This window comes from Vanessa tameamea, chromosome 21 (genome assembly GCF_037043105.1).
Source record: "Vanessa tameamea isolate UH-Manoa-2023 chromosome 21, ilVanTame1 primary haplotype, whole genome shotgun sequence".
Taxonomy (NCBI): domain Eukaryota; kingdom Metazoa; phylum Arthropoda; class Insecta; order Lepidoptera; family Nymphalidae; genus Vanessa; species Vanessa tameamea.
In genome coordinates, this window is record NC_087329.1 from 5,402,070 (window position 1) to 5,416,719 (window position 14,650).

Genomic DNA, 14,650 nt, shown 5'->3' on the forward strand with positions numbered 1-14,650 from the left:
GCGTAAAATGTCAGAATTTGATATATGCGACATTGACTATAGTAATTATAATAATTATACATAATATATAGGATACGCGTATAAAAATAGCGTATCACCATAAGTCGGTTGATAACATTTTATGATTATTACGATATTGGTACTACACGATACTAAAAAGAGCTATTTAATTAAGATAAATAATTTTACTGGATTTTTCCGAAACCAATTTAACTGAAAATGAAGATTCAGCAAACCTCAAGCTAATAAGGCACACACATTTGCAAAACGAACTACCCAAAACCGGGGTACTAAACTGGTAGTATTTTAGCAGCACTGGTAGCAAGAGTTAAAGTAAACCACGAAAAGCTGGGATGGGAAAAAATAAGCCAAAATCATAAAATAAAAATGTGTTTGATAGAAATTTTATTTTACGTCAGTAGTCATTTGTCGATAAAATTTCAAGTTGTTGCGGCACTCATATTTCTGACTACGATGCCTACAAATATGTTGGGTACGCCTGGTATACGTAGCAGTACTGCTACATAAGTTAGATGTCAAATAACCCATATAATAAGAAACCCCATGCTACAAAAATAGGGCAAAGTTTGATTCATATAGATGTAATATCTGCATGAATTGCAGATGTTGCTAGTCAAAAATGATACGTGCCCAAGGAACAACAAGTCTTTGACGAATCAAATCTTATTCGTGTCGCAAATTAAGAATATTTTTATTTATTAATATAAGTTTCAGGCAGCGTTAGTTAGTTTCAATCGTACTGAGTACAGTTAATGGAATTATGATAATGGTTTCTGGTGATGGTATTATTTATTTGTATTCAATAAAAGCTTTAATACAATTGACTTTATTAAAAAGAAAAGAAAAGCCTTAGTCCAGCAGTGGGAAATTTGAAGGCTACTTTATTTTACAAGCTATTACTCGCATTTTGGATAGCTCGCATTTAGCCAGTCCCTTCTTTCATCTTAAGGGGTCCCTGTTTACCTTTTTTGTACGTGGTACCTACTAGTAGTAGGGTACGTACTGAAGTTGTGAGATGGATAGATAGGTATATAAACAATATCTTAAAACAAAACATATGATTTTATTCAAACGATTAATCACATTTTCATACACATTTTTAAAATAATGTATTTACGACTTACTATAAATATCTAACATAAATTATATTAAAAGTACTATTATTATTGGAATACAATTTGATAACTATTATTTTCAAAGAAGTCATATTAATAACATTTTTCAGCCTGTGCTTACAGAAGATAGTTTATTCGTAATTAAAATGATTAGATTAATATTCTATTGTAATGCATTTTGTTTTGAGGTATTCGTTGAGTGCTTCTTGACCTGCAACAAAAAGTTAAATTAAGACTAAACCTTATTCTTTTTAATTTTGATCAGATTGAGCCAACCATGATTTGATTGATATTGAACAGTAAAACACATTGAAAATTACCTAAGTCCTTTCCAAAACCGGATTGCTTGAAGCCTCCAAAAGGTGCTGCAACGTCCGTTTTATTGTATGTGTTCACAAACACGGTGCCAGCTTCGATACGCTCAGCGAAACGCATTGCGCGAGAAACGTCGCGAGTGAATACGCCGCTCGCTAGCCCGTATTCAGTATCGTTAGCACGCCGGATCACGTCATCGAGGTTTCTAGAAAGTAGGTAACAGTGTAGTAATTGATTATAAATTAAAATTATATAGATATACACATATAAAAAAACACCTATACAAAATATTGGTCGACTAAATATCTCGCTGATTAATTTTATTCGGACAACGGTATAGTTTTTAATAAAATTGAGATTTATAAATGGCAGCTATTATTAATTCCTAATTCTTACGGTCGTATTGATTTTATTTTAAACTCAGGCGTTTCGCCAGATTTTTTAATAGTAATAACTAATACGTTTATAAATTTCTTATTTATATAATTTTATTGCAGTTTGCAGTTAGTTGCGTATTACTTAATGATTCTGATAAAATAAGAATTAGACCTATCGCGCAAAAGATTCATTATGATTGTGATATACATACTTGCTACTAAACTTGCTGATAATCATAATGGGTCCAAATGATTCTTCTTTCGCTATGAACATATTGTCTGTGACGTCCGTGAAGATGGCAGGCTGGAAGAAGAATCCAGGTCTCTCTAGGCGTTTGCCACCATATATTAATTTGGCACCTTCCTTAACACCACGTTCGCAAAACTGAAATTATACAAATCATTATTATTAAAATGGGATTTAAAATGATTACAAAATTTTGACAAACAAAAATGTCAATATTTATGATAATGTTGTTAGAAACGTTTATTTTTTAAGAATTCAAGATTAGCTAAACTTAAATTAACAAAAAATATCAATATTAGATATTATCTTGTACCTCAATAAGTTTATCCATATGAGCCTTGTGGTTTTGTGGGCCATGTGCTGTTCCTCTGTGCAGTGGATCTCCGATGTTTATTTTCTTTGTTTCTTCTACAACCCTTTTGACAAACTCATCGTGTATTCTTTCCTCAACAAATAGACGACCAGCTGCTATACAATTTTCACCCTTGTTGAAGAATACTGAAGCCATACCCTGAAGTTTAAGAAGATATATTGGAAAATATTAGTAGTGATAGCGTTGCTGTATTAAAACTTTTTCTTTTTGATTTATTTTCATGATGATGAATGAAAACGACTTTCGGGTGTGGTTTAATAAGCAAAATAAACATTATTTATATGAAACTTACGTTTCTGACAGCCTTATCGAGCTCACAATCTTCAAATATAACTAGTGGTGATTTCCCACCAAGTTCAAGTGACACCTTTTTCATATTTGACACCGCGCATGACTTCATAATTGTTTGACCTTAAAATAAAATATATTGATCATGTACATAAACGTGAAAAATGAAGGATTATATTACATACATTAGTAAAACTGAGAAAATATATTCCTAAAGAAATTTCTAAAAGTAAAATACCTATTTCTGTACTGCCTGTAAAACCCAATTTTCTGATAAGTGGGTGATCTGCCAACGCTTGTCCAGCTACAGTTCCGCTTCCTGGCAGTATGTTTATGACACCAGGAGGAATTCCGGCACGGACAGATAGCTCCGCGAATTTTAGCGCAGTAAGGGGACATACCTGTGGGATTTTTTGTATGTTAAATCGTGTAACTTGAATCTATGTTTATATTTTCCTGATTAATTGTTGTTCAGGCAGCTATTTTTGACTGGGGCTATTAAACTGCACGCAGGTATTATAGAGTACAAGTGTGTGAAACTTCAGACTATCTTAATTAATTAGAGGCAGCTTTGGCAAAAACTCAACGTGATTTCATAGAATTTCTTGGCAACTAAAAACTCAATATGTCTTTATTGGTCGGCATTTTCATCTGCGATATCGTCACCTGCAGTATTATAAACTGGCTACTAGTCTAACGACGCAGTTATCATAAATTAACAATGCGATGATTAAAACGAAAAATGGTTATACATTTACAAAAACATAAACCATGAAAGGTTTACAAAACAAATCAAATCTTGCAGACGACTTATTTTCTATTTAAACTGTATTAATAATTTTTAAATAAATTTTACCGCTGCAGGTTTCATGACGACTGTATTTCCAGCTGCTAGACAAGCAGCCATCTTCCAAGACAACATCATTAGTGGATAATTCCATGGTGTAATCAAACCACAAACTCCTATTGGCTCTTTTTTTGTAAGCGTTAAATTTCTATTAGGTCTAGCGTGGTTAATAGGTATGGTAGTGCCTTGGATCTTGTCACACCAGCCAGCAAAGTATCTCCAAGTGTCAATAGACATTCCAACGTGTGTTTTTAGGGCCAGTGTATATACAGCCCCTGAGTCTAAAGATTCGATAGTTGCTAGCTCCTCTTTATGTTGTTCCATTAAATCTGCTAACCTAATGAGAAAATATTTTTATATAACAAATTACGATATGTATTTGAGTAATGAAAATTATCATCAACAGGTAAAATAAAGTACAAATAAAGGTTTTATGAATTTGAGTAAGGTGAACTTGAAAATGTATACGAAGTAATAATAAGTTGTGAAAAAAGGGGGGCTATTTTAATTAGGGTAACGTAAGTAATTAATTAATTCTTACTTGAACAACATCTGTCCCCTTTCCCTTGCGCTTATCTTTGACCATTCGCCTTCTTCGTAAGCCTTTAGTGCAGATTTCACTGCTTTATCTACATCAGAAGCTGACGCGCTTTGTACCTTACAAATCACAGATTCATCCGTGGGATTAATTATAGTTAACATCTTCCCACTGTCCGAATTAACGAACTGACCATTAATAAACAGCTGAGTTGGAAACTTTATTTTCATTTTATTAGCTTCTAATTCAACTCCATCAAACACCACTTCTTTACTACCCGATTCACCTCTTGTTTTAAGAATTACCACTGTATAAAATTCTTCGAAAGTTGTATTCATATATATGGTTTCATTTTGTAATTCTAAATTAGCTAAATCTTTTACTTCTTCAATCAATCTCACTACATCCATAGAGCCAGCTCCTGATGTGAAGAAATCTGTTTCATCATCTATATCTATTCTCAATATTGCCTTCCAAATATCACGGACGCTTTCGATAAATTGTTTTTCATCTGCTGTTAGTTCGAGCTTTACTTTGCTTTCGTTATTTTTGAAGAAATTTTGGGCGTTGATCATTTTTCCATTCACCTTTAATCTTTGTATATTCAGCTAAAAATATATATGTTATCATTTAAAAAAAACAAAAGTGTTTTCTATATGCAAGAAAGTCAATCTTATTCAGGTATGATTTTAGTTTTATTTTTAATGAAAACACTTACCCTGACACCGTCATTAGCAGTAATCAGTAATCCGGCTTCATGTACCACTACCGGTTTCAATAGTCCTGGTATAAATAGTTTTTCACCTTCTGCTTCATATTCACCTTCCCAAAGAGATGAGCCAAAGAATTTTACTTCCATATGTGCATCTTTTGTCTCATCAATATCTTTATTTTCTGATTTTATTAAAGTGGTCGCGCCAGGCGATGAGTCCAGACCTCGAATAAAGTTGTGTAATTCAACACCTCCCTTTGACCAATCAATCTGAAAAAAAAATTGGTTAAAATCACTTTATGGGTTTAATAAATAAAATAATTGGTCACTTTTCATCTTACAAACATCTCTTAATCTAAGCGTAACAGTAACAATTAACATATTATATGTAACATAAGAGCAACTTAGAACTTCGCCCTCAGTCTAAAATAATATAGTTACATTTCTTTATCCATATCGAAATGCATGGGAAGCTCATCAAGAAAACGCTTCGATGTCCGGGCGCTCTTTGATACATCGCGAAACGGGAATATTCGCGTTATCGCACTGTATGTGGTCCAGACATAATAAAACTTGTACGAAGACTATAAAATTATGATTTGCCATTTACAGATATTGTTGATTACCTTCATACAAATTATAGTGTTCGCATCCAACTCATCAAAGTAGAAATTTAAATTGCGGTTGATTGCTTTAAAAGTAATTAGGTACCACTAAGTAGTCTAACGTTCAATGTTTCAATAATAATTCGGATCGGATGCACAAATTCGACATACAATTGGACAACCTTGATAGATTGTGTGGTTATTTTTACTTTTAAATTTCAGCAGGTAAGGAGTCTTCAGTTGAAATAAATGTTGAGTTTAACTGCGCTTGTTTTTTTGATTTATAAAATATGAATGTCCTTTGGGGTGCTAGCATATGTGGCTGTATCCTTCAAAATGTATCTGTACATATTGGACTACGAGAGTAACTAGACTGACGGAACTGTATTGACGCATACACTGTAATATGTCCTGCATGTGTCTTCCATTAGCCGGCGCGGCCTAAATTCCTCAGGAGGTTATTGTGCAACATTAATGTAGCGATTGAAGCTATTGTTGGGTTGTTTATTGAGAATATTATCGTAGCCGAAATAGACATATGTTTATTTTGTGATTTTAACAAAGTGGTTGCGCCAGGCATGAATGATGAGTCAGACCTCGAATAAAGTTGTGTAATTTAACATCCTCCTTTTGTTTTATATTCATTATTATTTTGTTTATTGTTTTATACTAACCTGGTGAGTTTCAGGTTTAAATAAAGCTGGGTCGTAAGTAGCGCCTTCCTCTGTTTGGATTATTCTTGGTGCGGTTCCATTGGCTACCATGTTCACTGATTCTGCTAGTGCTTTTATACCTACAATATCAAATAAGAAGTATTTTATTACATAGTTTGACAACAAAAACATATTTACCATAGCATGTGTTTTTTTGGCACTAGTTTTTTTTATATAGTATTAGGTATTTCACGCGTCTCCATGGTTGTCAAATTTATATTTCCTTATGTCATTATTTAGTTCCCAAACCCTGCAGGCTTAGTTTTGTGGTAGCAAAGAGACAGAGTTATTCTTGCTTTTATATGGTGAAGTTGACGAAAACTGTAACATACAACGAAACTAACCTTCTGGGTACAAATATTTATTATACAAAGTGTCCACAGTATCGTCTATTGTGCAAGGGAAACTCTTCTGTAGTAATATCGGTCCAGTGTCTAAACCATCGTCTGCCCAAAATATTGACAGACCGCAAGTTGTGTCGCCTTCTATTAAAGTCCTGAAATCAATCACAGGACGTTATATACAAGCATTATTTGTATCTGTGACTATAAGCAAGTTAGACCACCTGATGGTAAGCGTTTACCACCGATCTATAAAAAAATATTGGCCAGAAATATTAAGCAATCAAACACACTTTAAGCCACAGAAATACAGATTATTGCTGTTCGGCGCTAGAATACTAAAATGGGTAATACAAAGATGAGCTTCAACAAATTGCAACTATTAAGTCATATGAACCGTGAATGAAAAAATCGGAAAAATGTTTAAAAAATAAGTATATTTCAGTTGAAAAAAAATAATAGAGAGAGAGAGAGAGAGAGAGAGAGAGAGAGAGAGAGAGAGAGAACTATGTTTCGAATTCAGAAATATGTATTTTTTTAACTCATTATTATTACATAAGACAAAAGAGAGTAAATTGAGATTTTTCCTTTAGATATTGAAAACAGCACATCCAAGAAAAATTGTATGTATAAATGTGTAAAGTATATATGTATTTATATAAAAAATCATTAAAAAATCTAAACTACATTAAGAAAATTAGATACATTATGACTTTTAAGATCTCTTGTACTCTATAAGTAAATTAAAAAAAGAATATGTACGAACCAGTTTATAGAAGACGCGCCTCTATGCCGCGGTAAGATGCTGGGATGGTAACAAATACTCTGATATTTTGGGTGCAAAATAACTTCCATGGGTATGAATTGTGTGCAGAATGGCAACACGTTGATATCTGCATTTACCTAGAATAAACATACAATTACCGCTTAGTTATCGAATTATTATAAATTCATTAGCAAAAGAATATCTGACTACAATAAAATTCCAAACATAGGTGTTTTTTTCTTTTCTTTTAGGGTAGGTAGGCGGCCAGGCAAATAGGTCACCTGATGGTAAGAGGCCCATCGTGAGAAATTTTAACCATTTCTTAAATCGACAATACGCCAACCTCGAGAACTGAAATATTATGTCCCTTATGCCTGTAGTTACACTGGCTCACTCGTCCTTCAAACAGAAATACAACAATACTAAGTATTCCTGCTTGGCGGTAGAATATACGATGAGCGGGTGGTACCTACCCACGAAGATATACCACCGAGTAAATTGTGTTTACTTTAGTTAGAATGTTCACATTTTGGACATGTTCTTAAAGTTTTCAATCAAATATATAAAATATTAAGTCTTTTTAGAGTATTATTTTTTTAATCAAAAAAAGGAATTAAAATGATTATAAATTGATTGCAGCTGATTTTCTAATTGAGGACGTAATCACGTTATTTGTAAATATAGCCGTTGCGTTGAATATCTTAAGTAATACATATTACACGTAGCATTAACAGCGGCGATAAAGCATGGGTTATCTTGCAGTCGATAGTTCTTAATAGTTTCTTACATAATAATAATGTAATATCAGCATGTCATACAAAACACGTTCTAGCCAATTATATTAGCCAAGCCAATAAAAAGAGGTTCTCAATTATATTCGTATGTATAGTCTATTCCAACCACAAAGAGTCATGGACAATAGCCAAATAAACAATTTTTGACATTGAATTGACGGGATATCATATTATGAACCTATTATGATTTGTTTTAAAAATGGCGCTCTGAACGTCGACAAAGACTTTATCGGAACGTTGGTTGTAAAATTTAACGAAGATATAATTAGTGTAGTGTTGTATTATAAATAAATATATGTTATTAAAGAAGTATTAGTGACGTAAGAATATTATATAAGTAACTGAACTATTAGCAAATTGCAAGGAATATGTAATTCGCAGGTTTGTTTATCTTTATTCTTTCTTCAATATGTCCAAGATTTTATCAAAACATCTGATCCAATTATATTCGTATTTAAAAAATGTTCTAATTTACTTAACTCGAATGTATTTATGTTTTTACACAAAAGGATATAGGTTAATTATTATGGGTACATAATAAAGCACTATAAAAACAAAATATACCTTATTCAAGGATATGACAATCACTTTTAAAATGCTATTTTACAAGATTAAATTGAATGTAACAACTGTTTCGGAATGTGTGCTATCGAGGACCGACAAGAACACTGTTCTAAGCATTTATCGTCATAATTATACGATATTATTTTTTACAAAACTCTATCATCACTTACTTTTTTTTTTCAAAGAAATAATAATTATTATTTGAATAAATTTAATAACGTTGCAATGTTTATTTAACAAGAATTAAAATATTGTCATTTTAAAAACAAAATTTATATGTTCTATGTATAAATATTTCTAGCCTCATAAAGAACAACCAAAATATGAATTAACTCTTGATGAACAGTGTACCTATATATTTAATATTGATGAACGAAATCTCCATTAATACGAGGACATCGAAAGTAATTTTACATTTTTGAGCATTTATCATAAAATGTAAAGAAGGTGCTACTCAAAAAGTACCTAATGTAAAAATTTGCATGTAAAAAAGAGCGAATTTCGTCGAAACGCGATATCTGGATTGGGTTGGTTACAATATGAAAAAATACGATCGCAAAATATTTTATTTGAATACCTAATTAATTTATTCACAGACACCTAATATAATTTAATTTTGACAAGATATTAAGTTAGTATATATATAATTTGGCACACAAAACGTGTGAGATACGGGGGTCAAGAGTGCAGTGGCGCGTAGTTTAATTCAGAATGATAATATACATGCTGTTTATACGTGTTATTTATTGATATAAACAACTTAATTTCAAAATCATAAGAAAAAACTTGTAATTAAACTTTGTGTCACGCACAATGCCATATACAATTACCTTCTCCCAAGGGAAAGGAGGACGTAGCTAGGCAATGGGTTATTAATTTACAGATTGATATATTTTTTACTGTAGAGTAACAGCCTGTAAATTTCCCATTGCTGGTCTAAGGCCTCTTCTCCCTTTGAGGAAAAGGTTAGGAGCATATTTCACCACGCGGTGTTCATACTCCAGGTTGGTGGCACACGTGGCAGAATTTCGTTGAAATTAGACACATGCAGGTTTTCTCATGAAGTTTTCCTTCAGTGCCGACCATGAGATGAATTATAATATGTTGTATTTCACAAGCTATTTGGAATTTAATGTAGAATAAGTTATAAGAGTAATTATTGAATTCCTTATTGGAAATACACATCGCACAGTAAAAACTAGTAATTCTATAAAATAAAATAAAATATAAGTAGAAGTAGAAGTTAAAGTTTTTTGAATGTTCAACTTATAAGATAGGTACCAAAGACTCGAAATGTAGATTCTACTTTGAAAATTCGTTAACGCGAACAGTACTCATTTCCACAGCTTAAATAAAATCAATATCCACACTGTTTTTTCATTAGTATATTCTTATCATAATTGAACGGTATCAAAAAGCTTACTCGATACAATTGCTTTTATTTTTTATTATTCTAATCCAAACGTATTTAACCAATTTTTTTATTAAGGTCTTTAACATTTTTATAATAAAAAAAAAAACTTACCGATTTGTAATCTTCTAGCACTTCTGGTATGACTTTTCCTTTGACTCTCCATGTTTTATATTTGAACACTGGTTTGCCGTTTTGTGCCGCAATAGTCGCTGTAAGTATGTTATTATGAAAGTTCAGGCAATTTTAGGTACTTATTTAAATATGGAACTTAATATAGGTTTAGAACTTTTTGACGATCTAATAAATTGAAATTTAAAAGCAGAAGTCATGTACCTATAAATAAATTAAAAAAAAAGGATCTATATACGTATTACGATATAATATGGAACTGGATATTTGTAACGACTCTTAGTTTAATATGATACCAGCCAGATTGTAAACCGTTGTAAGGTAACGAACGACGCATATTATTTTAAACATAACGGGCCAATATGATTTAAACACTTTTTTTATAATTGCTAACCTTCTGGGAGGTACCCGAGTCAATAGACGTGAACTAGATTATCTGAGATTACAACCTAATATAAATATACTAAAACCACTGTGATGGCCGTTTTCGACACGGATCGGAGACCTTGTAGGAAATTATAAACACTCTAACCTAACTTAAAATACCAAGACTATGCGTTTCGTTGTAACTTACTGCTCGGTTTATAATTTTTCGACAGTTTACAATCTGACCAAAGGTATTATTGAACTAACATTAATTACAATTTTACGTTGATATACACATTCGCTATAAATTGATTGGTTTAAGAATTTTGTACATTTAAAAAAATATCCCATTTATTACAGAACTATTTGAATTGATAATGAAATATTTTTATGAATAAATTATAAGTCTTGATTTAAGCTACATTGGCGTATTGCCGCAACCATTTCCGCTTGGAATGGTGGCAAGAATTTCCCTGTTCACTGCAGTTTCTTACCATAAAAACACCAGACCTTCTGTCACTTGTGAAGCGATCAGACGCAATGTGTTCGTGTAATGATTTTAGAATAACGCTGCTATGTTTAAATGTTTCTGCCGTAATAAAATACTATTTAAATGAAATAAAGTATTCTTTCTATAAACTTTTTATCACGTAATAAATATAAGTATATGTTACTTACCTAACGGATCTTCTCGGTTGCCTTTGTCTAGGACGGTGAACACACCGACTACTTCATGTCCGTCTCTTTGTAATAATTTGAACACTTCTGCTGCAAACGTACTCTGTCCTATGATCGCCACGCGAAGGTGTTTCTTTGGGGTCTACAAAAAAAAAAAAAACAATTCAAAATTAAATTTCAGACATCTGATGAATGTCAAACGTGGGTGAAATTACATGTAAGTATTATATGAGAAGTATAGGTAAATCGTAGTCTATGTGGTGTTTAAATTAGCTCAAACACCCGTAACAACAGAATTTGTAGAATATTTTATCAACAATTGTAAGCTGATTATGGCTGTTACAAGTGAATAAATAATTCACTTACATTACATTAATTTCCAAAAAATATTTCAAAATATTAAAGAATCAACAAAACAATATTTACCTCATCGGGTACGGCGACAGGTGGCATTTCGTTGACTCGATACTTTCGAAATAAGTTATGTTTGCGACTTGTCAGGCCGTGGAGCGCTAACCGTCTAACTAGATTCCGTCCACATCATACATTATATATAAAGGAGCTTCTTCTTCGTTTCAACCTTGCCACTTCTTATCTGTTAACCGATAAATAAACTATCCATTATTGAAGATGACAACGTTATTTTATTACGTATCGAGCTTCGAACAGCTGATTTACAGCTTGCTTGAAATGTATTAATATTTTTCTCGTACAGGAGAAATAATAATTATTTTTTTGCTTTGTACTTTCTCGATTGTTTTTATATTCGGCAAAAATTTAGTAGCGGTTTTTTTTGTATAAAAGCGCAACCCTAGTCTACAATAAAACATAATAAGTTCAGTAATTATTAATTCATAATATGGATCTTATATCAGTGATCGTTTTCAATTTGTAACAATATTTATGATTCAGTTTCTTGGGTTACACCGATGACAGCTTCATTAACTTATTGTAAATACAAACTTGTCCATTAAAATATTTTTAACCTCACTTAGAAACACGTATTAACGTCACGTTTTTGGTCAGATTCGTTTATGGTTTAATAGTTTGTTCGAATAATATGTGTCAAACTTCGATCAAAATCACGTAAGAGTATATTTACAAGTAATATCAATATAGTTGATTATTTTCTAATATTGTTACTACCGAAATTATAATATTTTATATGCAAAATAGCAGACTGAACTGGGCTGCTAGTGGGCTAGCGTATGTTGAAGTACCGATGATTGTTGCAGCTGTCAAATCCTGTAGAGGAGACCAGGGATCGGTAAACAGAAGGTGCATCCGGTACTGTGGACTGATGACCTGAAGAAGGTGGCGGGACCCAACTGGATGCGAAAGCTCGAGAACCGGGTGCACACCTCGGGATATGCCTATGTTAATCTTTAGCACACCTATTGAGAGACCATCAAGCAGTGGATTACGATTGGCTGATGGTGAATATCTTACTGCTGGGTTAATTTATTATTATAATAAAATCTTGAAAGGTAAACTTATATTATTCTTAACTTTTGTTTATAGCACAGATCGTAGGTCACGGGCCGTTCGACGAAATAACATATCAACTGATAGCGAACGCAAACATTCGTTACGCCTACCGGTTCTAACCAGTTCACAACTCAAACCACTAAGGGTTAAATAAATCCACGCTGCGTTTGATATCAATTTATTTGTATGTAATTTTAAATCAATAATAGTATTACTCGTTTCGTGATATCTAATACTAATGAATTACGTTAATAATTTGGAGTTGGTTTTGAAAAATCTGAATTTAAAGCCAAAAAAGGTTTGATGTTTTTGGACACCTAATTACTAACTATTTGTAAGTAGTTTAGACAAGTTATGAAAAAAATTAATTTAATTTTGTAATTGAATTATTTACTTTTAAATTAATATTTTCAATTTGTTAATATGTAATTATTATTATCTTATTACAGTAAAATTACTCACCACCTCCTTAACTCAATCGGAAATTTAATGTAAAATGTAAGCGAACTCAGTGGTTTAAGTAGTGTTTAATAATTGTGTTTATAAGGAATGCAATAACATTCAAACTAAAACGACAGTGTTCCTTTTTAGATAATAAAATAAATTTATATTATTTCATACTATATAAGATGACCAATAAAATGTCTTCGAAACCTGCCTCCCTGATAGACCTTTCCACATTAGAAATATGAATTAAACTCGATTTGAAACTATAAATAAACGTTATAATATATTGACGCAATGTTTTCAAAACAGTTCGTTATTCGCCAATAACGATTAATAAGTATTATTTAAACGTAACCGGTTTACGCCGGTTCGGTGCGTGCTCGTCAGCCGCATTGTGCTGGGCACTTGACCCGTGATAATGATAAATATGAAATATTGCTTATTCTCGTACATCGTTCAGTATTATCAAAGTTACAATTATTGAGTGACAGGCATGTATTATAATTGTGGAATATTTGGGAACATATTTTATCACCATATAATAATATCCAACGTACTGATTACAGCGCCTTGTGGAAGCATATTTATGTGGGTATTATCATTGATTTTAACATCACCATAGACGAGTGTGAGAGCTGAGCTAATCTAGGCAAGTGCTTATTGCGATTTCCAATTTCAAAGGTTAATGAACCAGTGTGATTACTCCTGTAACTATTTCAGACACTGTCAATGTCTCATATTCCTATGTGGCAGTGCAAAAGGCTTATAAAGGGTATTGAAAGTGTTGACCACTAACCATAAGATATCCTAATTGATTGGCTGGCTAACTCTCTAAATAAAATATACTGCATTTCTAATACGGATAAGTAATCTTCCAATAATTTGAAATTAATAACTTTATTCAAACTCAAAAATCTACCGACGGTTCGGAAACAAACTCTAGCTTAAAAACCAGCGAAAGAAACATATCGTAATTGTTATTTTCAGTTAAATTAAAATGCTTAAAATTTAATTTAATAGTTATTAATTTTTAGACAAAAGATGCCTAGGTGAGCCGCCCATTGAATTTGTTAGGAGTGGTTTATTTATTTATTTATTTTTATTTCTTTATTTATTGGAAAAGTTACATCATCATCTTATCACTAAGCACTTAAAATTAATATCTGTTGGGTAACATACAAAGTGATACGTCTTTAAAGGTGTAAACAACATTAAATTAGAGTTTGTAAACCTTACATTACTGTTAATCAACTTTGGAAGAACTTATCATCAGGAGGCCATTTTTTCATCTGCATCCTAAAATAAATTACTTATTCAAGCAGACTCTGTAATGCAGGCTTGTGACTCTTTAAGTCATCACACTGTCGCGTCTATCGCGTCTATTTTGGGTATCATGAACGTGAGACACCATTACTGATACCTAAAAATAAAAATAAATAACAGCATTTCCAAAATTATTTTAATATATTTAACGGTTCTTGATTCAAATCCTTTAATGATAATTATTTACTG

At 32.0% G+C, this 14,650-nt stretch overlaps 2 protein-coding genes across 2 annotated transcripts in view; one reads left to right on the plus strand and one right to left on the minus strand.

The window, feature by feature from the left end:
- LOC113395533 (L-asparaginase-like) overlaps positions 1-14,650 on the plus strand; it is an 82,508-nt gene that overhangs the window by 25,150 nt on the left and 42,708 nt on the right. The window lies entirely within an intron of this gene.
- Positions 1,065-11,758, minus strand: LOC113395573 (cytosolic 10-formyltetrahydrofolate dehydrogenase). The gene is made up of 15 exons (XM_026633187.2): positions 11,630-11,758; positions 11,204-11,345; positions 10,142-10,239; positions 7,259-7,395; positions 6,496-6,647; positions 6,113-6,231; positions 4,840-5,103; positions 4,125-4,729; positions 3,593-3,920; positions 2,975-3,137; positions 2,741-2,859; positions 2,389-2,586; positions 2,041-2,213; positions 1,457-1,656; positions 1,065-1,347 (listed from the first exon to the last, which is right to left on the minus strand). The coding sequence occupies exons 1-15, from the start codon at positions 11,654-11,656 to the stop codon at positions 1,292-1,294; spliced, it is 2,781 nt and encodes a 926-aa protein (XP_026488972.1). The 5' UTR covers positions 11,657-11,758; the 3' UTR covers positions 1,065-1,291.

Bases quoted from the DNA above. Each gene is read 5' to 3' on its own strand.
- LOC113395573 (XM_026633187.2), bottom strand. From the start codon at position 11,656: ATGCCACCTGTCGCCGTACCCGATGAG. The intron at 10,240-11,203 runs GTAAGTAACATA...ACATACTTACAG, and splicing joins CAACCGAGAAGATCCGTTAG to CGACTATTGCGGCACAAAAC. The intron at 6,232-6,495 runs GTTAGTTTCGTT...TTGATATTGTAG, and splicing joins TAAATATTTGTACCCAGAAG to GTATAAAAGCACTAGCAGAA.